A 25199-nucleotide genomic window follows, 5' to 3' on the forward strand; every position below is an offset into this window, starting at 1 on the left:
AGGTTATAGATACTAGAGAATAATGCCTGAAAGAACAAATACTAAGTAGGCTTGTTGTCACCCTTAGGGAAGATGCCCTGCTCTCCATGTTACAGTGAGGCACTGAGAAGGGTGCAGAGGATTTCTCTTGGGTGTTACACATGGATGACATGGTTGTCATTACAGCAGGGTTGGAGAAAGCAGAGCTGAGTCTGTGTGCAGGTTTGCAGGGAGAGGCTGAGGAGGGGAAGAGAAGGAAGAGGAGGATGAGGAGGAAGAGAAGCAGCGGTAGCAGCCGCCACCGCCATCCTAGACTATGGCATATAGTCATTATACATCTGCCTGCCTTTTCTGATGGTCAGTGTGGCTCTGTGCCTGCTAAGGGTTTAGGAAGTGTACCTCTTCTGGGAGAAATCATAACCCAGAAAGCTATGTCATCAAGGGAACTCTGGAGAAGGCAGCTAAGCCCTGGTCTCTCTCCACCCTTCTCAGAAGAGACCTTTTTCAGAAGGGCTACAAATGAGAGTCTTTGCCTTCCAGGAAGATGAGGTGACCTAGGATCAGTACTTGGTGAGTTTTTTATTGGGTAAATGGTCCAGCTGGGCTTCTCCCATTTGGATAGAACATAGAGCCCCATGTGCAGAGCATGCAGCTGCGTCCAGGGTGGCCTACAGCTGTCACTCACTGGCACACTCATGGTAGCCATGTGCCTCACGCTGGAGACATGACCAGGGGTTGTGGTAACTCAGAGAAACACTGGAAGCACTCGGCAGTGACTGTTAGCTTTCCTTCTAGGCTCCCCCCCCCCCACAGTTACCTGGCTGTTGTCAGTTATACCTGACTCACTACAAAAGGGACTGTTTGCTCCTTCCTCACTTTCTTATCCTCCTACTCTCTGCCCCTTCATCCCCTGTCTCCCTCTGTCCCCTTCTCCCTCTGTCCCCTTCTCCCTCTGTCTCCTTCCCCCTCTGTCCCCTTCCCCCTCTGTCCCCTTCTCACTCTGTCCCCTTCCCCCTCTGTCCTTTTCCCCCCTTCTCTCCATGTGTTCTTGGCTGACCTCTCCTCTTCTCTCTCTCCTCTTCTCTTCTCCTCTCTCTGCCTTTCTCTGCCTCTACTCCCTCAACTCTCCTTCTCTGCCCCAAATAAACTCTATTCCATACTATATTTGTCCTATGGCTGGTACCTCAGGGGGAAGGGATGCCTCAGCATGGGCCCTCAGAGGCACCCCTTCCACCTCATCATACCTTGGACTACAAAACATATCCTTGGCCCTCTTTTCTTTTTTTATAAAACACAACAGTGACATTTGTATTTTGTGCAATTATCTTGCTGGTAAGATCCGGCTTTACTGTGGTCAGAATAGAAGGAGTGATTTCAATTTCTCTATATTTTTAAAGGCTTGCTTTGTGTCCTAAAACATGGCCTGTTTTGGAGGACATTTTATGACCTGCTTAAAAGAATGTGTATTTTTCAGTGTTTGGGTGGAATATTCTGTAGATAATCCGTTAGATTCATTTGATTTATGATGTCATTTAACTTCAGTGGTTTAGTTTTTATCCAGATAACCTGTTTATTGGTAAGAGTAGGGTATTGAAGTCACCCACACTCCTGTGTTAAATTCAATCTGTGGGTTTGCATTTAGTGGTGTTTGATTTATGAACCCAGGAGCATCTATGTTTGGTGCATATATATTTAAGGTATTCCCCTGATGGATGGTCCAGGAGCATCCATGTTTGGTGCATATATATTTAATGTAGTCCCCTGATGGATGGTCCAGGAGCATCTATGTTTGGTGCATATATATTTAATGTAGTCCCCTGATGGATTGTCCAGGAGCATCTATGGTGCATATATATTTAAGGTATTCCCCTGATGGATGGTCCAGGAGCATCTATGGTGCATATATATTTAAGGTATTCCCCTGATGGATGGTCCAGGAGCATCTATGGTGCATATATATTTAAGGAATTTCCCTGATGGATGGTAGACTTAATGAGCATGAGGTAACCCTCTTTATCTTCTGACAAGTTTATGTTTGAAGTCTGTTTTGTCAGTTATCAGAATAGCTATGCCTGCTTGTCTCCTAGTTCTATGTGGTTGGAATACCTTATCTACTGTTTTATTCTAAAGCGGTCCCATGTGTTTAGCTAGGTGAACCTATAGGGGACATTTCTCATTGGAATAACCACATTCAACTCCCTGCTCTCTATTGGCTCATTGCGGCTGTATTATGATGAAAAAAAAAATGCATTTAGTTCAACTTTAAAAGTCTCCGTGGTCCGTATCAGTCAACACTGTTTGAAAGTCCAAAGACCAACATCTCTTCTGAGACTCAAAGCAATCCTTTAACTGTGATCGCCCTTTGAAAACAAATAAATAAGCAAACCAAATTATATCCAACATCTAATGGCACATAATATATATTCCCATTTCAGAAGGCAGTGTGGAAATACTGGATCAAAGCAAGAGTGAGTCCCAGCAGACAAATAAATCCTGATTCTCTCTGTCCAATGGCTGAGATTCTAATTTCATAGAGTTTAGATGACTCTGCCATGCTGACTCTTACATGTTGGCTCTGCCATGCCAATTCTGCTACGTGTGGCAGAACTCTTCCAGCTGGTTCTAATTAATCCCTGATGCAGTTCTCCTTGACAGCTATATTGGCATCTGTGACATCTTGGGGTCTCCACTGAAAACCAGGCTTCACTTTATGAACCTTATGCCTTGGCTTCTTGTGGGCCCCTGTCCTCTACATGCCGGCCCTCTGGGACTCCTCTGCCACATGTAGATTGGTCTTCATGTTTCTCTGAAATCAAGGCAGAAGAATCCAAACCATCCATGCCTTCCTGGCATTTCCATGCTTCTAAAGCCCATACATAGTAAAGCCGGTGACACATGGACAGTGGTGCCAAGTTCAGCAGCCAGGCTGGAATGGAACCCTCCTTCCCTCGTTGACCACACTTGCAGCAGCTTTTTATGCTGAAGCATTTGACTCCTAGGAGCAAACAGCTCTTCAGTCTTTCCATTCACAAGTTGGAAGATTGTCTGGATAGAGTCTTCTCTGAGGGTACCCTGTCCATTGTTCCAGTGTGGAGTAGGACACTCTTAAAGGCACCCCTCTCTTGAGCAAGGACAGCTTCTCTTTTAGCATATGCCTTGTCAGTGACATTGAGTCTCAATACTCTTTTCTTCTGCAAACTGTCTATCTTGTATTTCTTTTTGTCTCATTGACCTCTTTTTAAAATGGTAGAGCTGTGTGATAGTTATCAGTAATAACTACGCCAAAGATTCAATGTTATGTTGTCTTGAAATTTCCTCTACCAAATAAGTTGGTCAATTACGTTTCTTAATCTGACCATAGACCTAACCTTGCCTTAGGGGAGATCTCAGAACACACAAAAGTTTGCCAGAATCTTTGCCAAAATCTCACAAGTGGCCTTGTTGCTATCAGAGTCCTTGCTTCCCTTTGAAACCTTGTGAGCTGGGCCTCTACTGTTGACATTTCTCTCAGCCCTACTGTCTTCCAGGCTCCTACTAGAGTGGCCACTAAGCTTGGCTCACATAATTCATGTGTGTAGATCGAAGTTCCAAAGTTTTCCACATTCCTCCAACAACCAACAAAATGGATCCATTTTCCAATCGAATCTGTTAGTCTGTTTCTTATTACTGGGCATTGAGACAATTAGTATTAGGGTTATTATTGACAGACGTTGTGTTGAAGACTTTGTGGTATTTTCTGAGCCATCTTTTGGTTAATTGTTTTGGTATTGTTTATCCCTCCCCCACTGGTCTCTGTGGTCAGGTTTAATCCTTTGTTAAGTCTGATGCATTTCTTCAGTAAGCTCCCTGTAGAGCCCGCTGAATAGCCATAGATTCCTTTACTCTGTGTTTTATCATGGAAGCTTCCTTATTGTTTCTTGTCTTATAAAAGATAGTTTTGCTGGGTATAACATTCTGGAATGTTAGTTGTGGCCTTTCAATGTGACTTAGCCTTTCTCCCTTGTAGCTTACAGTGTTCTGTATTTTAGCACATTTAATTGTAACACATCTCAGGGCATCTCATTGCTGGTCTTGTCTTTCCAGTGTTCTGGAGGTCTCTAGTACCTGTATGGGCACCACTTTCTCAAGATTTGGGAAGTTTTCTTTTATGATTTTGTTGAAAATATTTTCTATGTCTTTGGCTTGGATCTCTTCTTTTTGTGTCCATAATTCTTAAGTTCCTTGATTTGGTCTTTTCATGGTATTCCAAAGCTCCCAAATGTCCTATTTGTGTGTTTTAAAAATAATTATCATTTTATGTGACTGACTCATCCAACTCTTCTACTTTATTTTCAAGCTCTGATATGATTTTCTTCTTAATACATTCTGTTGGTGAGACTTTCCAGTGATCTTTTTATTTAACAAATTGAAATTTTGTTCAATATTTTCATATTTATTCAATATATTCAAAATATATTCAATATATTATATTTATATATCATATTAATATATACTATTTAAGTATATCATACTTTTATATGTTATAGATATATGTTATATATGTTTGCAGATAATATAGCATATAACATATAATATGTAATATGATATATAATATATATCAATATATGCTAATGTTATATTAATATATTATTTAATATATCCAAAATATGTTCAATATTTTTAATATTTTTCTTCAGTATTTGTTTATTTTCATACTATGAATTGTTTTCATTTCATGTAGCTGTTTGTGTTTCCTTAGGAGTTAATAAGTTTATTTCTGCCTCTCTCAGCTCATGTGCTTGTTCATGCCCTCTACACATTCTCTGAACAGATTTATAATTGTTCCATTGAATTCAGTTTCTCGAATTCCAGCTTGTCATTGAGGGCTATTACTATGGAATTGGTGATTTTAGGAGGTATTGTTTTAGTTTTTCATATTGCTTTTGCTTTTCCAATGAGGCTTGAACATTTGGGGTTTTAGTTCAGTCTTTGTGTGCTTTCAACCCATGAGGGCAGAGACCAGAGGTTATTGTCAGTCTGGCTGGATTGGGGAAGAATGGCAGGCACAGAAGTGGTCTGGGATGAGGGGTTTGCTTTACCAGGTCTGCTTAGCTGGGCTTCTAGGGGATAAAGGTGACTATTGAAGCTGGAGAGGAGTTAGAGGCATTCAGGGTAGAGGGCTTGCTTTCCTGGTCTTTGGTTTGTGAGCCAAGCTGAGTGGGGGTTTCCAGGGCTGGAAGGGGTTGTGGATGGTCAGTGGTAGAGGGGCTGCCTGCCTGGTCTCTAAGGCAGTTTGCTGGAGTAGGCTTCCAGGGCTTCTCTGTTTGAAATCTTGACTAGTCTGTTGGCCTTTACTTAGAACATTTATTTTCATGTCAATTTTTGTTGCTAAAGAACTGTCACTAGTGACTTCTGGAGGTGAGCTTGGAACCCATTCCTCTGTTCCTCTCTGCCATCTGTGGACTTCTTCCTGTCTGTTTCCTGTGTGTCCCCATCTCTCTGTCTGTTCCTCTCTCTCTCTATTTCTCACAGTCTGTCCCAGCTACTTCATGTTGCCCTAATATCTTAGGCATTCTTGGCTTGACTTGTTTAGTTCAGGGTGGTTCCTTGATGACATGGAATTGGGGGGAAATGAAATATTTCCTTTTTATCATAAGAATCTGTTTCCAGTAGAAGTCCATTTGACTGAAATGGATGAAAACGGGCTGCAACTTTTGTGGCCATATCTCCTTGGTAAGAGACAAACTGCTTGAGTGAACGGTCCTCATCTCTCCCACAGGAGGAGGGGGCAATCCCACAGCGCTCTGGGAGCTCTAGGGTAGTTATCTGTATCCCTTTGTCTGCCTTGTTCTCTGAGTGTGATCCATCCAGAAGCACTGTTGGTATCTATCTGGCTTGCTTCAGAGCCCCCAGAACTGACATGCCTGGCTCATGATGTCCTGAAGCCCTGAGTCTGGGACTGGCTCACAGCTAACTTAGTCAATGTGGAAATACCCATTCTTGGAGGGATCAGTGTACCCAGAATGTGCAGCTGCAGCCCCGACTACTTTCTCACCTCTTTTACCACTCTGTTCAGGATCCGTAGGACTCACAGTGTTGGATATGCCTTACTTTCTCTGTGAACTATGTGGACTTCCCACCAGGAACCTGCATTTGACAACCTCTGCCTTCACGTCCATAGTGCATCCCTGTCTGCCAATCCCTCTGACTTACTTTCCTAATTATTTCACTTGGGAATTGGATTTTGTTCAAATTCACGTTTCACTGAAATGCTATTTATTATTTTTTTAGCCATTAATTAAAATATTTGGCAAAATACAGTGTAGCCAGTCTGGTGTATGCCGTTATATGTCTGTGCTAAGAGCAGTGAAACCCTTCTGAAACAATCACAAAGATGAGGACGTAGACACATGGCTGATCCCTTGTGACTGGATTTCACACAAAACTTGTTGATACCTCTTGTTTTTGAAGTATGTTCTATAAATGAAAACTTCATTGCACTCTAAATTGTTTTTCTATAATAATCAATCGCAAAGGGGCATACTTGAGATTTCTTGTCCAATTTTTTTTTATCAATGGCTTTTAAAATTGTGGACAGAAGAGGAAGAAAAAAAACGGTTACTAGCAACGTGTGAATCAATGGCCTCATGTCACTGTGAGAATTTTCTTACTGTGCTAACAGGTGCCCAGCTCAGTTCTCAGTGGCTCCCATGTTTGGTGATGTAGTTTTATTAATTAGAGACACAGGTTTCAATGTAAATGATGAGGTGGTCTTTGTCCTTCTTCACAGTTGGGTGTATTAGTGGTGTTGTCTATGGCTGTTTGACCTCTCAAAGCAGACACATGTGAAGCAAGTAGAATACCCTGTGACCCCTCTTGCTCCCTCCTCAGGGGAGGTCCTTATTACTGTTGGGGTGTCCTCAGTCAGTTATACCATGTTCTCCATGCTGCCTGGCACTTTGAAGGAAGCTGGCTGCACCATTTTTCATGTACTGGGTGTACATAATTTGTACTGGGTATAAACCTTTGACATGGGACAGACAAGGTATCTTCTTGTCCCCAAGACAATTTCAATTTCCGATAATTTCCACAATTACACTTTTGGAAGACAGAAAAAAATATCATGAGAATCCTGGCCAGTCTTCCTGCCTCCTTGGGGGTGTGATTGACATCCAATTGAGGACCATATATGGGAAGAAGAAGAATAACCCAGCAGCATCACCGAGTGACTGAATCAGATGCTCTGGGCTGTAGACTTGGGCAGCTGTGGAGCCAGTTAATCAACTTAACATTCCTGAAGAGATTGAGTTAGTTTTTCTATCATTTACACTTGATCCCAAGGACCTGGAAGGGCCACAGGGAGTGATTTCTCCAGATGTCTGCCAGTATCTTTGACAGTCAAGGTTCCCCAAAGGACTGTGGTGAATCAGATGCACATCTGTTTCTGTATCTGTTGCGAGAACAGAAGTAAGAGGGAGAGTTGTTATGAGGAGGTGGCTCCAGATGCTGGAGCCTAAGATCTGCATGAGGTCAGATCAGGAGGTTGATGTTGGAGCTTGATGCTCTTGCTGACTTCCCCCATGACCCCGAGAGCCACGCCTTGCTATAGCATAATGCAAAATACATTTAGTCCAACTTCAAAAATCCCCATAGTGTATTCCAGCCTCATCAATGTTTAAAATTCCAAAGTTCAAAGTCTCTCCTAAGATTCATGGAATCTCTTAACGTTAATCCCCTTTAAAATCAATATAAAAAAAAAACCCAGATCACATGATTCCAGGATATCATGGCACAGGATCTACATTACCATTCCAAAACATCACAGTGAGGAAATGCTGGACCAAAGCAAGACTGAAAACCAGCTGGGCAAACTCCAAACTCCATGTCCGATGTCCAAGTGTTCTTCAGATCTCCAACTCCTTTCATCCTTGTTAACTGCTGTTGGCAGATCTAGCATTCAGCAGCAACAAACTTTGTTCTCTTGGGCTGGTTCTACTCCCTGTTAGCAGCTTTCCTCAGCAGGTATCCCATGGCTCTGACATCTCTAACATCTTGGGGTCTCCAAGGCAACTTCAACTTTACACCTTCTTATTTTAATATCTGGGATCCACACATGATCTTTGGAGTTCTTCCAAGGGCTTGGGTCACTTTTCCAGTTCTTCCCTCTGTAGCACTCTAAGCTCAGGCTGGTCCACTCCACTGATTCTGCTGTTTTTGGTGGCCATCCCATGGTACTGCCATCTCTAATTCGATGGAGTCTTCCAGTGCAACTAGGCTTCACCAGTAGCCTCTCAGGGTCTCTTAATGGCGCCAGGCCTCCACTCCTTTGGATGACCCCTTCAGTCCTGGTCTGTAACAACTGCAACAGAGGCTGCAGTTTCACCAATGCCCTTCCTTGGCCTCTCACAGTGCCAAGCCTCAGCTGCTTTCCATGATCCCTTCATATCTTCAAATCAAGTACCACCTGGGTGATTCTTACACCTTACCAAGTACACCTGCAGCATGAGGTACAACCTTGGCTATCTCTGAAACACAGTTTTTTTTTTTTTTGTGCTCTCAGAAAAAAAAAAAACTTCCCAGAAAATTTCACCTCAGCGATGCTGGTCTCTTCTTAATCACTGCTAATTTCTTAGTTCCAGCTCACCAGCATTAGTTGTCCTAGTAGCCCCTTCTGTTCTGGACTCTAAAGCCATGTGGCCAAGGCTGCTGAGTTCTGCTGCTTGCTGGGACTAGAACATGGCCCCTTGTGCTATTACATTATCACCAGCTTTCTGTTTTCCAGCTCCTTCACTGCCTAAGCTTGGCTGTCCTGGAACTTTCTTTATAGACTGACCTTAAACTTAAGAGATCTGCATTGCTCTGTCTCCTGAATGCTGGGATTAAAGGCTTGTACCACCATGCTTGGACCTAAGTTTTTCATGGCCCTCAAGATCTGGATTATAGTTCATTCCAGATTAAAAGTCCAAATGAAAACAATAACCAAGTAATAATAAAGCCTAACATGATGTAACTATTTCTTGTTCAATTGCAAACACATAAACAATAAGCTTAGCTGGGTGGGATCCTGCCCCAGAGTCAACACTCCCTTAACCTGTTTTATCTCTTTGAATGTAGAATTCAGCTCCATTGCACCTCCTGGTGCCCTTTTATTACTTAAGCCATAAATTTTGTATTTTTAGTTTCTAAGCTAGCTATGCTTGATCCAAACACTTCATAAGAGTAAACCAGAGGACAAAGTCTATGTTGGGCTTTTCTGAGACTTCCTTTATTAGTGCAATTAATGGACATCTTCTTATCTTAGCTTTCAGACAAGGGCAAAAAGCAGCAACATTCTTCACATAAATATCATAAGAACAACCTACAGTGTCCAGATTACCCTCAGCACAATTGTCTTTTGTATTCCTACTAGGATGTCCCATTAAGCCCCACTTAAAGCATTCCATGGCTTCCCAAATCCAAATTTCCCAAATCCATGTTCTTCCAAACTAAAACATGGTCAGGCCTATCACAGCAATATCCCAGTCCCTGGTATCAGCTTCTATTTTAGGGTTTCATTGCTGTGAAAAGACACCATGACCAAGGCAACTCTTTTAAGGGACAACATTTAATTGGGGCTGGCTTACAGGTTCAGAGGTTCAGTCCAGTATTATCAATTCGGGAAGCATGGCATTGTGCAGGCAGAACTGGTGCTGGAGGAGCCAAGAGTTCTACATCTTGATCTGAAGGCAGCCAGGAGAAGACTGGCATTCTCAAGCAGCTAGGAGGAAGCTCTCTCAAAGCCCACCCCCCAGTAACATACTTCCTCCAACAAGGCCACACCTACTCCAGCAAGGCCACACCTCCTAGTAGTGCCACTCCCTGGACCAAGCATATTGAAACCACCACATATACTTTTAGTAAAATTGCTATTTAACCATAGTGATTCAGTTCAGTGATGCTTTTGAATACATGTTCATATGTTTGCAAACTCATTGGAGGTTTTATTTTCTTACTCTCAAGGAATGGGAGCATCACAAAAAATAAGTTCTAAGGTGATGCTTGGAAAACCATACCAATTCAAATCACTGAAGAAATCACTTTCTGTTACCTGCTGCTGCAGAGAATCCCCAGACTAGATTAGACAAACAGAGAAAAGTCTATAGAAATTTTACTAGGCCTTAAGATAATCTGTAGGGATTTGTGTGTGTGTGTGTGTGTGTGTGTGTGTGTGTGTGTGTGTGTGAGAGAGAGAGAGAGAGAGAGAGAGAGAGAGAGAGAGAGAGAGAGAAATTTGAAGGTCCAAGTGAGATGGTTTTCTTGATGAGCATGAATAGTGGCATCACCTAAGGTCGATAACGTTAATGGTTCATAGGCAGAGATATGGCTTCTCATTGGTTTGCTAATAAAGCCACCATTTCATACTCCACACGTTCTATATGCAGCTCCACGAACTGACAATTCTGTGTTATTTAAACTTTCCTCAAGTAGTCAACACCATTGTCTTTTAGTTATTTCAAAACTGGGTTAATGTAGCAGAAAAGGATCTTCTCACTTAAGATTATAGATAATATTTTAAAAATAAGAGCCAGTTCAGTCTACCTAGATGTAAAATATGAGCAAGCAGGATTTGCTTTATAAAGTGAAGTATTACTTCAGTAGTAAGATCTTGGTTGTAATAATGCAGGAAGTGAGCATAGTAGCGGAAAAAAATCACAGTTATATCAGCAGATAATGGAAGACCTTGATACAGTATAACAGCCACTTCTGATAAACATTTCAAATGAATGTAATTATATAATCAGATGTAGCATCTGGCAGATTATAGAAAGTGTCTTTGACACAGACTGGAGTCTAGCATGGAGTTTGGCAGTGCCGTGGAGTGCCTGAGAAATCCAGGATTGCTCGTGCAAGCCCTTAGGATCCCGGTGCAGTGTCAGTTTGGGAAAATATGTGAGATTGGGCATTAGTAATCAAATAGAAGATGGAAATCTGTATAAAATCTATTTGATAAATAGGAATGTTGATAAAGACTGTACCACCAGATAAATATCACTGATGGTATTGCACATGATAAGGTAATGAAAAAAGCGGGTCCCTTGTTCCCAGGGCCTCACAAAACACCTTGCCACGAGGAGGAGAACGTTGATCACTTGGAAGGGGCACACACTATGGCCAACTCTTTGTATAGAGAGATGTTTAAGTGGCAGATGCACCGTGAATGCATGTTACTTCTGAGGAGTGTTTGTCTGTCTGCATGTGTAAATGCATGTGTGTGTAAGTGTTGATTGATTTACAGCAGATTACTTCCCTGTTTGGAGAAACAGTGAAAGTGGTTAAGAGGGGACTTGAAGAAGGGATAATAAAGCTGACTCATGAGAATAACCTTGCAAGATCTTGTTTTCATTAATTAACTTACTTACTCATTTTATATCCCGATCGCAATTCTGCCCCCTCCTCCTGGTCTCCCTTATACAGGCCCCTTCCCTTCTCTGACAAGATGGAGGTTCCCCTGGCCCCCAGGTATCAACCTAACCTGGCTTATCGAGTCACTGCAATACTATGCCTGCATCCTCTCCAACTGAAGGCAGACAATGTGGTTCAGTTAGGGGAATAGAATCCATAGACAGGCAACATATTCAGGGACAGCTCACACTCCAGTTGTTAAAAGTTCTGCATGAAGATCAAGCTGTACATATGTGTGGGGCCAACGTCCAGCCCATGTTTGCTCTTTGGTTTGTTGTTCAGTCTTTGGGAGCCCCCAGCGGTCCAGTTAGTTAGCCTTCCTGTGGAGTCCCTATCCTCTTGGGTTCATCAGTCCTTCCTCCAACTCTTCCATAAGACTCTTTGAGCCCCATCTAATGTTTGGCTGTGGGTCTCTGCATCTGTTCCCATTGGCTGCTGGGTGGAGCCTCTCAGAGGACAGCTATGCTCCGATTATGTCTGCAAGCATAAGAGTACCACTAATAGTGTCAGAAATTGGTTCTTGGGTTTCAAGTTGGACCAGTCATTGGTTGGCTATTCCCTCTGACTCTGTTCTTTTTTTTTTTTTTTTTTTTTTTTGTTTTGTATTTTTGTTTTGTTTTGTTTTGTTTTGAGACAGGGTTTCTCTGTATAGCCTTGGCTGACCTGGAACTCACTCTGTAGACCAGGCTGGCCTCCAACTCAGAAATTTGCCTGCCTCTGCCTCCCAACTGCTGGGATTAAAGGCGTGCGCCCTTGTATCTGCACATCTTGTAGGCAGGACACATTTTGAGTAGAAGGTTTTGTGGGTGGGTTGGTGTTCTTATCCCTCCACTGGGAGTCCATTGGTTACAGGAAGTGGCCACTTCAGGCACCAAATCCTCCGCTGCTAGAAGTCTCAGCTAGAGTCACCCCATAGACTTCCTGGAACCTCCTCCATTCCAGGTCTCTAGCACATCCTAGAAATGCCTGCCATTTCCCTCACTCTCCTGGCCGTCTCTCCCCTGCTTTCCCTGCACCTGACCCTCCCTCCCCAACCCTGCGTTTCCCTTCTTCCATCCACCTGGAATGTCTATTTTATTTTCCCTTCTGAGTGGGACTCAACCTCCTTCGGGCCCTCCTTGTTATTTGGCTTCTCTGGGTCTGTCGATTGTAGCATGGTTACCTTGTACTTTATGGTTACTAGCCACTTATAAGTGAGTACATATAGTGCATGTTCTTTTGGGACTGGGTTAGCTCACTCAGGATATTTTCTAGTCCCATCCATTTGCCTGCACATTTCATGATGTCCTTGTTTTCAATAGCTGAGTAGTATTCCATTGTGTATATGAGCCACTATTTTTTTTTATTCATTCTTCAGCTGAGGGACATCTGAGTTATCTCCAGTTTCTGTCTATTATGAATAAAGCTGCTGTTTACATGGTTGAGCAAGTGTCCTTGTGGTATGGTAGAGCATCTTTTGGGTATATGCCCAGGAGTGGTATAACTGGGTCTTGAGGTAGAGCTATTCCCAGTTTTCTGAGAAACTGCCAAATTGATTTCCAGAGTGGTTGTACAAGTTTGTACTCCCCCCAGCAGTGTAGGAGTGTCCAGTCCCCCTTACCACAAAGTACCTTCATAAAGAAATTGGAGAGATCTCATACTAGCGATTTAAAATTACACCTGAAAGCTCTAGAGAAAAAGAGAAGCAAACACATCTAAGAAGAGTAGTCAGGAAGAAATAATCTAAGTGTGGGCTGAAAGCAATAAATTAGAAACAAAGAGAACAACACAAAGAGTCAGCAAAACCAAGAGCTGGTTCATTGAGAAAATCAACAAGATAAACCCTTAGCCAAACTAACTAAATGGCAGTATCTAAAGTAGCAAAATCAGAAATGCAGCCAGGTGGTGGTGGTACGCCTTTAATCCCAGCACTTGGGAGGCAGAGGCAGGCAGATTTCTGAGTTCGAGGCCAGCCTGGTCTACAGAGTGAGTTCCAGGACAGTCAGGGCTACACAGAGAAATCCTGTCTCAACACCCCCCCCCCCCAAAAAAAAAAAACCCACACAAAATAAAAACCAAAACCAAACAAACAAACAAACAAAATCAGAAATGAAAAGGGAGACATAACAACGGACACTGAGAGAATTCAAAGAATCACTAAGTTACTTCAAAAGCCTGCACTCTACAAAATGGGAAAATCTAAACAAAATGGATGATTTTCTAGACAGATACCACTTACCAAAGTTAAATCAAGATCAGGTACACTATCAAAATAGTCCTATCAGTCCTAAGGAAATACAAGTAGTCATTAAAAGTCTCCCAACTGAAAGTAACCCCAAGGCCAGATGGGTTTAGCGCAGACTTCTACCAGACTTTCAAAGAGAGCTAGTACCAATACTCCTCAAACCATTCCACAAATTAGAAACAGAAGGAACATTACCAAACTTATTCTATGAGGCTACATTCATCTTGATAATTAAACCACACAAAGACTGAACAAAGAAAGAGAATTTTAGACCAATTTCCCTTATGAACATTGATGCAAAAATACTCAATAGAACACACAAACTGAATCCAAGAACATGTCAAAGACATCATCTGTCACAATGAAGTAGGCTTCACCCCAGGAATGCAGGGGTGGTTTAATATATGAAATCCATTAATGCAATCCACTATGTAAACCAACAGAAAGAAAGAAAAAAAAATACATGTTCATCTCATTAGATACTTTTTGAAAAGGCCTTTCACAAAATCCAACACTCCTTCATATTTAAAGTCCTATTGAGATCAGGGATACAAGGTATGTATCTAAACCCTATAAAGGCACTATACAGCAAGCCAATAGCCAACATAAAATTAAATGTAGAGAAACTTAAAGCAATCCTACTCAAATCAGGGACAAGACAAGGTTGTCCACTCTCTCCCTGTCTCTTCAATATAGTACTTGAAGTTCTAGCAAGACTGTTTAATAACAGAATTTTTAAAGAAAATCTAAGTTGTGGGTTCGTGCCAGGAGAAACATGAATGCTATAGGCAGTGAATAAATCTGTGGATGAATGTTTTTATATGGCTGGCACTTTCAAATTAGGAAAATATAGATTATTCAGTAAATTTTCTGGGGTAATTGTCTATTGGAGAGAAATAGAATTAATTTCTAATTCACAACTTAAAGATTTATGTATATTATATACAATCATTAAAGGAAAATTTTCATATGAACTGTGGCCAGTTTATTACTAGCTTTTAATACATTTAATTTACATACATATGTATTTTGAGCATGACTATTCTAAAAATGTATCTTATTAGAAATGCTACTTAAATGCATAGATAAAATTAGTAATGACTTAAAATGAAACGTTTTCTTCTCTCATACATTATATTCTGACTAGAGTTACTTCACTTCTCTGACTTCCCCTCTACCCCAGATCCATTCTTCCTCTGTTTCCTTTCAGAAAAGAGCAGCCCCCACCCCCCCCCAAGATATCAACCAAACAGCAACAAGAGCTAATAAGACTAAGCACAAACCCTCATATCTAGGCTGGAGGAGGCAAACCAGTAGAGGAAAAAGCATTCCTCCCCTACCGTTAGGAGACTCACAGGAGTACCAAGCTACACAACCACAACATAGGTGCAGAGGACCTAGCACAGATCCACACAGGCTCTGTGATTGTCACTTTGGTTTCTGTGAGCCCCTAGGCCCTGCTTAGTTGATTCTGTGGGCCATATTCTCATGGTGCCCTCCACTGTCTGGCTTCTGTGATCCTTCTTTGTCTTCATCTGTGGCGTTCCCCAGGCTCGGCCTAATGTTTGGCCTCTGTCTGCTCCTATGAGTTGTTGGCTTAAGCCCCTCTGATGATAGCTGGTCTAGGTTCATGTCTCCAAGGATAACAGACGATCATTAGGAATCCCTTTGTTAATTTTTTTTCCCTAGTCATGTTCGGTTCTACCCTAGGTCACTTGGCAATTCAGCTTCCTGTTTCTGGCCATCCAGGCAGTATTGTACATGGGCTCTCTCATGGTGTGCTCCTCAAGTTGGACCAGTCATTTATTGGCCACTCCTAGAAGTTCTCTGTCACCTTTACTCCAGCACATCTTATAGGCAGGACAAATTGTAGGTCGAAGGTTTTGTGGCTGGGTTGATGTCCAGTTCCTCCACTGGAAGCCTTGCCTGATTGTAGAAGGTGGCTATTTCAGGGTCCATATCTCCGGTTACTAGAAGTCTTTGCTAGGGTCACCCTTGTAAATTCCAAGGAATTACCATTGTACTAGGTTTCCACATCACTCCATAAATGCACCCAAATTCCAGTCGCCTTTTCTAGTTCTCTCTCCCTCCCTCCATCTCCCACCTACCTGATTCTTCCTGTTCCAGCCTACAGCCCTCAAGTCAACTTGGGAAATCTATTTCCCCTTCTCAGGGAGATCCTTATATCCCTCTAAACAGCCTTATTACTTAGCCTCTCTGAGTCTGTGGATTGTAGCATGTATCCTTTACTTTACAGCTAATATCCACTTGTAAGTGAGTACATAACATGTTTGTCCTGGTTCTGGGTTACCTCACTCAGGATGATTTTGTCTAGTTCCATCCATTTGTCTGAAATTTTTATGATGTCATTTTTTTTTAATAGCTAAGTAATGCTCCATTGTGTAAATATTCCACATTTTCTTTATCCATTCTTCAGTTGAGGGGCATCTAGGTTGTTTCCACTTTCCGGCTATTATGAGTAAAGCTGCTATGAACATAGCTGAACAGTGTCCTTGTGGTAGGATGAAGCATCCTTTGAGTATAGCTGGGTATTGGGGTAGATTGATTCCCAACTTTCTATGGAGGGGTGTGTATGTGTGTGTGCATGCTCATGTAAATGTTCATATTAGTGTAAGCATGCACGGAACATGTGTGAAGGTCACACACAATCTCAGGTTTTAGTCTTCACCTTCTACATCGAGACAGGGTTTCCTGTTGGTCACTGCATATACAGACTAGCTGGCCCATGAGCCTCCAGAGATTTGCCTGTCTCTGTTTCTCATCTCGTCGTAGGAGTGCTAGCATTATAAACACACAATACCATGTCTAGCTTTGTGTAGGCTCAGGGGAATCCTAGCTTAAGTCCTTACTCTGGTGCAGTAAGTGCGTTACTCACTGAGCCATCCCCCCAGCCCAACCGACCCACAATTACTTAGTACATGGAAAAGCAACCCACCAAGTAGTTCTGTATCCACAAGTGTGGAGAAATGCAGATGGACAAGTAGACATCCATTCTAAAGGCTGTACTGGCTGATGTCTGGACTTGAGTTTGCATGGGTGGACAGCCACAGAAGGTTTGTGATAACTGGTCATGAGAAACACGTGAAGTTGACTCTTGAGTTTGTATAGTATTATGTAATGAACAAGCCCCAAATGTACTTGGTTAAAAATTCATATCCTTAGCTTATTAGCATTGCGCAGTTAAGAGGATTTCCTTGGCGTTTAGTAGCTCATCAGCAAACCTATTTGTTCAAGATTTAGGTGACAAACCAGTTTTCAGAAGGCATTGTACACTGTGCAGTATTCATAAATACTCCTCAGGGCATTACTGCGTCGTGATTGTGACTTTTAAGGGTCACATGAAGTACACGTAGGAGAGTGTTTTGTGACTGTGCCAGCTCGGCGGGACAGAGAGCATTGTGTTTTCTTGCATGATATTATGGAACCAAAGTTCCAATGCCACCAAGTTCGTATTTGGTGCAGTGGTGATTTTACGTGCTAATATGCGAGGAATGGAAAAATTAAGGAGTTTAAAAATCTATCATGTACATGGATTAGCACTTATTTTAAAATCAGTGCAACCTTCAGTGTTGTCTGGGGTTACAGCCCCATTTAAATGTTTAATATTTGATGTTGCTTCTGCCTCGCAGTGGGCCTGGCCTGTGGGCTGATTCACACATCTGGTTTAATCGCCAAGTTGCAGAAGGAGTTACAAATCTTGATTTACAGTGTAGTTTTTCTCTTTTCTCTCTGGTTTAATATTTTGAAGTTGGTAAACCCGTTTATCATTTCGAACCTTGCTTTAAAATTGAGATATTTTTCACAACTGTGCATGCTGTGTGCCCTTAGTGTGGCAACTTCCTATTGCTGTTCTCAATCTGCCGATTGCTGAGTTGCTTATTTTAAATGTGTACTCCATGTTTTTCCCCCCTGGGGGAGGTTGTTTACCCTTTTTTATCATTTTCCCCATTTCTATCCATTCCTCATCTTAGGCTTCCCAGTCATCTGAGGCCCGGCCATAGTACCACGTGATTTCCCAGCCGCTTGCGAACCCCAGCCTGCACCCTGCCAGCCATAATGGGGACGGCTCAGGTACTGTGTGATGATTCTATTTCTTCCTTCCTTTCTGTGTTTGTTCATTGTCCAGCCTTTCCTCACTGCTGTGACAGGGCCTCTGTGTCAGGATTGACGTAGAAAGTGACAGCTTAAAATTCAGCTGCTAAAGGACCCTAGGAAACTGAGAGGAGCTGGTGAACCAAGGAGATCAGTAACGGCAGCATAGCACGCCCAACCTCTCCAGGGCAATGTTTTTGCCAGTCACACAGAGGTGCATTAATAAAGGTCCATGGCCCCAGCACATGTAGCAGAGTGCTGCCTTGTCTGACTTCAGTGGGAGAGGATGCGCCTAATCCTTTAGAGATTTGGGGGCGATGTAGAGGGGCACCCTCTCAGACTGGAAGGTGAGGGGGAATGGGGAAGAACTGTTCAAGGGGGGGACCAGGAAGGGGACAACATTTGGGATGTAAATAAAAGACAATTAATTAACACAAAAGGAAGAAAGAAAGAAAGACAGACAGACAGACAGACAGACAGACTTGTAAAACTTAGTAAAATCCATCAGCTGGTTTAGCCAGAAAAGGATCTCATTGGAATTCATTAAAGAGAGACTGGCGGTCTGTGCATCTCACATCAGATAGAGGGGCTCAGCACAGAGCTTAGTCCTGGACTGGATTACACATGGGAAAGCCGTGTGGGGGATGGGGCGTACAGTTGATGCCGGCGTCCAGCTGCCAGAAAGGCTAGAAAACTTTTCTGTTATTTACAGTTCTTTTTTTAATGTACCCTGTGAAGAGGCTAAAGGCTGTACAGGGAAGCACCCAGTGGGATAGAGATGAATACAAAAAATAAATAAATAAATAAATAAATAAATAAATAAATAAAATGAAAGAAGCTTGGGGGGGGGGATGGCTGGGAGATCACTGAAGGAGGTGTATCTTTCCACCTTTCTTTCTTCTTCAGACTATCAAGTGACTTGACTTCAAATAGGCCTCCCCAGTGGTACTAATTCTACTCTAAGTTCTGAAAGGTCCGGGACTCCCCAGAAAGGAGTCCACTTAAGTCACAGGATAGCACGCACCCAAAGGACACACGAGAGACCGTCTTGCTGTAAAGCACATGAGGTGGTTTATTAAATCAGAGCTCTGGGCCAGCCCATAACCCCATATCTCACATAGGGGATAGAGGGACTGACCTCGTGGCTCAGGGGCATAGCGCTTATATATGGGCGGGGTAGGGAAAAATCGAACTTTCGCGCGGGTGCACAGGATTGGTTGTTTTACCTCTTTTGAACACTAGTAGGCCGTACCATGGGGCAGGGTGTAGTTCTTCCCTTGGCCAGTCAGTTTCTGGGATGTTCTTAACAGGCCTTTGTACTGTAACTCCCCCCTCCTCTGTAACTAATTAGATGGACCCAAACCTGCTGGCAGGTGCTTTTCTGCCCAAGGTCTAAGGCGAAAAATTTACACATATTTCATAAGATGGCCTTTATAATTTTTCACTCTATAGTTCTAGTAAGGGACTAGGGAGCCAGGCTCATCTTCCTTTGCCTGGTCTGCTGCTCTGGCTCGGGAACCCCAGGACTTAGAGCAGAGGAAAGCATAGCCAGTGCGATCCCACAGGATACACGTTGGCTTATTGGTCATGAAGGAATAGGAGTGCAGCAGGCATGCAGATGCCGCCCAGAGCTGTGGTGGCCAAGTCTCTGTTGCCGTTGTACTGACGGTCTGTTGTTTTTGTTTTGGTTTCTTTCAAAGGCAGGTGGTTAGCTTTGATGGTAAAACCACTTTGTTGTTGTCCATGTTTATTTTTTGTGTGACCTTGGTATCCTGTGCGACCTGCAGCTAGACCTCAGCTCCACATCATCTGGATTCACTGAACTACGGAGTCTCCCAGTGCTCTTCCTCCTTAGACATCCAGGCATCCAGGCAGCAGAGTGTCAGGGTGGAGCTTGTGGTGGGAAGTTGAAGATTCTCTCTACTCCTTGATTCCTAGGTCCCTTCTTAATGCTGTAGAAGAAACAAGTCCATTCTGTAGGCTTCTAGGAACACTTCTTACCATTCCATAGGAATCTGACTTGGGAAGGAACTGTTACCACCCCCAACCCCCACTCTGCCCCGGGCCACTGGCTGGCCTGGTGGGACCCTCACTGCTGCAGCATCTTGGGACGAGCCACTGTGAAATTCTCAGCCTACTGTTGGCCTGCTTGCTGGTCTCATTTAGGAAGGAGACACCCTGATAGAGTTAGCAGAAGACGACAGAAATGTTCCAGGAGGAGCAGTATGCACACACGGGTCAGGTCAGGTGTTAGTGTTTCAGAGCTTTTAGGACAGCAGGCTGTCTTCTGGCATCTCTGTCCCCTCAAGATTCCAGCCTCTAGCTGGGAAGGCCAGTGTGGGCAGTCATCAGAAGGCCTCCGAGAAGTTGCCTATAATGTTCCCTGGGCCTGGTCTTTCTGCCTGTGGCACCTAGGATGACACTGCCTCTTTAGTTTTGTGTGCTGGCGACGGTCTTCTCTCCCATTCCTTCATTAGCCTGAGGGTTACCGACTATTTGTCTTCCCAGTGAGCCAGCTCTGGTTCCACCAGTGTTTTTGTTGATTTTATAGTCTCTCCCCAGGTGACGTTGGCTCTGGTCTTCATTTGTCCCTTTTTTCTGCTACCCCTTGTTCTCATTCATTCTTCATGAAAAAAAGAAAACTTAAAGGTTAAAAAATCCAGCAGTTGATTTGACACTTGATTTCTTTTCCAAAGACGCCCCAAGTTCTGTTTGACTCATCTCTGATTTTCTACTTTGTTGGGTGCTAGATATTTTTGTATTTCCATAAATACCTCTGAGAGGTGGCAAAGCTGCTTGGAAACAGGATCATGTCTCTGTATCTTGTGGGCTAGGATCTGCTGGAGGCCATTCCCCACAACGCTGCCGCTGGTCCTCACCCCCTCAGCCTCCACCTAGCCTCTGGGATGTGAGTTTCACTTAGTTTCTGTGACTCCATCTGCTTTCTGGTCTCAGGGTGACCCTACTGATTCTGCTCACTGGATGGTACATGATATATTCTTATTTTTCCAGCCAAGTTTAGGACCTGCCCTTATTTTAAAGCTTCGCTCACTGGCATGGCGTTAAGGAGGGAGAGGACGCATGAATGTGTGTTCCATTGTCCTGTGTCTAACCAACCCTTTCTCAGTAGAATTTTTTTTTTCTCTTAGAAAAACACAATCTTTTTGTTCTTTCTCATTAGAGGGGATATGTTTCAGTACTGGTGACAGGATTGCTCCAGATCTCCCATTGGGAGGTGGTTAATTGTTTCTTGTTGCAGTAATTCTTAAACAGAAGTAGCTCTTCCTCCAGGAAGGTTGGTACATGTCTGGAGACATTTGTGCTTGGCACGCTGGTGCCAGTATACTGCTACTAGTGTCTTATAGGTAGAGGTCGGGGATGCCGAGGGACAGCCTGTGGTACACAGGACGGCACCAAAATAGAGAGTTACCAGGACCAAAATGCCAAGGGCATATTGCTTTATACCCTAGGACCTGACCTCTGATTCTCAGGTGTTTCCTGGGTCTAAATAGAGAAAATGAGGCAATAACATAATCCTGTGGGGGACTCTTTTATCTTCAGTACCTGGATATTCTTTTCCCCTGGGAATGACAGTGTAGCAGGTTTGCACCCAGGACGGTGATACCCTCGCCGTCATAATCAAACAGTTCCAACTCTTTACTGCAAGCTAGGAAGTATATGCCCATCTAACGATAAAACATATAAGCCATTTGCAGAAGTGTGTCATTCAAATCGGTTACAATTAAAGTGTACATTTGGGCAGTGAGGGTCTTTGAATTACTCACCAGGGCTGACTGGTATGTTTGTAAGCTCATACTGCAGACCCCCAGCAGTGACACCGCTGTCACATCCTCACGGGGGTGGGGGGGGGTGGGGGTGGGGGGGTGGGGTTAGGAGAGTAAACTCTGCTGTGCTCACATTGGTGGGTTTGTCTTACTTCAGAGTAAGATATTACAGAAAGGAGTCTCAGCATTGACTAAAGGGTCCCAAGCAACCCCATGTAGGGAAAGGATTTGTTTTGTAAATGAAGTTGGTTAGTCTTCAAGGGAAGTGTGAGTAGAGTTTTGTGGATCTGTGTGCCTAGGAAAAGCAACTGAACAGGATTCATTTATTATCCCTAACGTGTGAATGCACTACACTCAAGTTCCAAGAACGCCATTGTGTGAAGAATCATTTTTTTTCTTTTTAAAGTTAGGGTTTAGAGTGCATACTGTGATTCTTAAAATTTGTTGGACTTTGGCAAACTTTTTGTTTGTTTGTTTGTTTGTTTGTTTTTTTGATCCTGTATCCAATTTGGCAGCACTGGTTAAACAGGAGAAACTGGCAGTGTTTTCTATGTTCATCTCCTAACAGAAATCTCGCAGGCTCAGCTATAGCTAGTACACTGGCAGGGGCTTCTGGCAGCTCAGTGTGGTGTGGGGATGTAGACATGACTTGTATTGGGTCAGCAGGTGGAAATGCAGGTTCTAAAGTAGGCCCTTTGGCACTTGCCTTTTGATGAAGGTGAAGTGCTTCGTCATGTCCTCATGTCCTCATGGGATGAGCTCTGACCATTGGTCCATGTCTTTTCCACCCTCAGCCTGGTAGAGTTGTAAAACTCACTATGAGTCTGTATGGCACTTGTCTTTTTAAGAGAATCTAAGTGAGGTCTGGAGAGATGGCTCAGTGGTTAAGAGGACTTGATTCTTCCAGAGGATCTGAGTTCAGTTCCTGGTACCCATGTCAGGTCACTCAACTTGTAACTCTATCTCTAGGGAATCTCACACTCTCTTCTGGCCTCAGAGGTACCTACCTGCATGTGGCACACACTGACACTGACCAAGACACACATGCACACATAAATAAAAATAAAATAAATCTTTATACAGAAACAAAGTCTAAACAAAAACAAATTTAATATGTCTTACCCAATGAGAAAAGCTCAGGGGTAAAAATCTGTAAGATGCTGATTACTTTCTGATGTGGAAACTTCTAGTTTCTTTGGAAAGTTACTTATGTCAAATGCTGTTTTGTTGGGGCACACAGGTGAAAGGATGTCTTGCTAAAACAAAGATGGGAAAGACCGTTTCTTGAAGCAGAGACAGGTGAAAGGACGTTTGGTTATAGCAAACATGGGAAAGGAACCTTGATGAAGGAGTATAAGTATGACCCCACAGACAATGAGGGGCGAGCACTGAGCTTTGGTTTGCTCCGCTTCAGTATCCTTCGCTAAAGACACACATGCCTTGGTTTGCCTTACGTTGTTGAGCTCAACTTGTGGTAATGCTGCTGTTGACAGAAACTCACCTAAGGACCTGCTCGTCAGGGTTCCTGCCACAGCTTGGTGCTTCTGCAGCCTCCCCTCAGGCTAGTTGGTGAGCCTGGCAGTTTCTTCAGGGTTGAACTACATTTGCCTGGTGTTGGCTTGCTGAAAGGACTGGACTATAGCTGCTGGTTTGTGCCTGGTGTCTGCCTGCTCTGTAGCTGCTAAGTCATATTTAGTGTTTGTTATGGGATTGAACTGCTGCCCAAAAAGATCAAGCTCTTCCTCCCCCCCCCCCCCGCCCCCAAAGAGCTGTTGCTGAACAGAACCACTTCCCCCACATCCTAATCCCTTTTCTCTCCCACTACCTCTGCTGGGTAGTGGGCTAGAGGAGAGGTTGAGCTCTTATTAAAAATAGGTTGCAAAAAATTTATGTTACATCTATGTATTTCCCGATTTATATAAGTAAAACTGTTACAATGACATGTTTGACAAATTAACAGCATATATCATTATAATAACTTGTAAAAGTGGTTTTTTTTTTGGTTAGAGTTGAATATAGTGCAAGCACATGTTCAAGTATGGACGTACACACGTGTGTCCTGTGTCCCTGAGAGGTCAGAGGTTGAAACTGGATATTTTCCTAGATTTCTCTCTACCTTATTTTTTTTGAGACAGTGTCTCTTTGAACCTGGAGCTCACCAGTTCTTTACCCTGGCTGGCCAGGGAGCTCCGTGGATTTGCCCATCTCTCTCCCCACTCCTCAGCGCCCAGGTTACAGATGTTCACTGTGACACTTGAGTTTTACGTGACTGCTGGAGAGCCACAATCAGACCTTTATGCTTGTACAGGACATGCGTTACTGACAGAGCCACCTCCCCAGCCTCTGTTGTTCATTTGTTTGCATTTTGAGACAGGCTCTAATGTGGCTTAGGCTGGCTTCAAAATCTGCCATCGAAGGATGACCTTATGCTTCTCATCCTCCTGCCTCAGCCTCCTGAGTGACAAGATCTCTGGCAAGCACCACTATGCCTATTTTGTGTGGTGCCAGGGATGGAATCCCTAGGACCTTGTGCATGCTAGGCAAGCATTCTGCCATCTGAGTACAGCCCCAGCCCTTCTTGACAATAAATCAAAACATCTTCAAGTCATCGAGTGCACTGTTGTGTGGACAGACTGCAGCCGTGTGCCGAGCCCCACGGGGATGTCCGAGTCTGGTGTAAAGGGTCCTCCACAAATTTTCTTCCTCTGGATATTCAAGTATTTCAGAAAGTATGGCAATTTTAAAGATTTTCAGTGTGTATTTCCGTACGGTTTCCAGAAAAATGTGTGTAGCCATCGCCGTCCAACCAAGACTGAAGTGAAGCCTTTCTCCTGGGTTTTGCTTGTGACCTCTGGTCCATCTCCAGCTTGTGGTAAGGTTCCATCTTCCAGGCTCCGGAGTTCAAAGAGACACTTCTGCTTTTCCTCTTCTTCAGCCTGTGAGTTGTAGAGTATGGTCGTCTAGCTCATTTCAACATTACTAGAATTATTATTATTTTCTTTTTGCTTTTCTGACTGTAATTGGATTTCCACTTTATCATTTTTTATACCTAATAAATACCATCTTATAAGTCATGTCTAGAAATCTGTTTGCACCTTCTGACTTTGATGCTATATTTTGAAAGCCTTTCTTTGAAACACACGCACACACACACACACACACAAGAAATACACATTCAGCTCTCGCACTTAACTTCTGCTCTCTGCAGACTTTTCATGTTTATATATAGGTATGAAGCAGGGTCTCTGCTGGTGCTTCCAACAATTCTGTCCGCTGCCTATCACCATGCCGTTGCTTAGGAACAGAGCTATGATATCTTCTATTTTGCTAATGGAGCCTGTATTCTCCCTCACTGTCCTTGGGTAACCTATTTTTTTTCTCTGCTCCAGGGTGGAAGTAATAATCAGCCATTACATTAATTTACACCTCAAGTTTACATAGTCAGAGGTATAGCTGGCCAATTCCTTGGAAAACACCTTGCCTTTCTAGACACAGCCTGAGGTGACATGGCCTGTATGTGTATTGTGATTGTGTCTCAGTGGTTCCTGTGTGACTTCTGTTGAGAGGTCAGGGAGACGTTGACATTGCCACATCACACGAGGACCTCCTGGGGTAGGGGTAGCAGCAGAGGGAACTCTTAACTCAGACATTGTAGTGATGTTTCCATGAGCCTCTGG

The 25199-nt window shown here is 43.3% G+C and overlaps 1 protein-coding gene across 2 annotated transcripts in view; it reads left to right on the forward strand.

The window, feature by feature from the left end:
• Positions 1-25199, forward strand: part of Dlgap2 (DLG associated protein 2) — a 735414-nt gene that overhangs the window by 60131 nt on the left and 650084 nt on the right. For both annotated transcript variants that reach the window (XM_034520297.2, XM_076913868.1), the window contains exon 2: positions 17617-17716. In XM_034520297.2, the coding sequence (XP_034376188.1) occupies positions 17702-17716 (15 nt within the window). In that variant the 5' untranslated portion in view covers positions 17617-17701. The remainder of the gene's footprint in view (positions 1-17616; positions 17717-25199) is intronic.

This window comes from Arvicanthis niloticus, chromosome 16, assembly GCF_011762505.2.
Source record: "Arvicanthis niloticus isolate mArvNil1 chromosome 16, mArvNil1.pat.X, whole genome shotgun sequence".
In the NCBI taxonomy this organism is placed as follows: Eukaryota; Metazoa; Chordata; class Mammalia; order Rodentia; family Muridae; genus Arvicanthis; species Arvicanthis niloticus.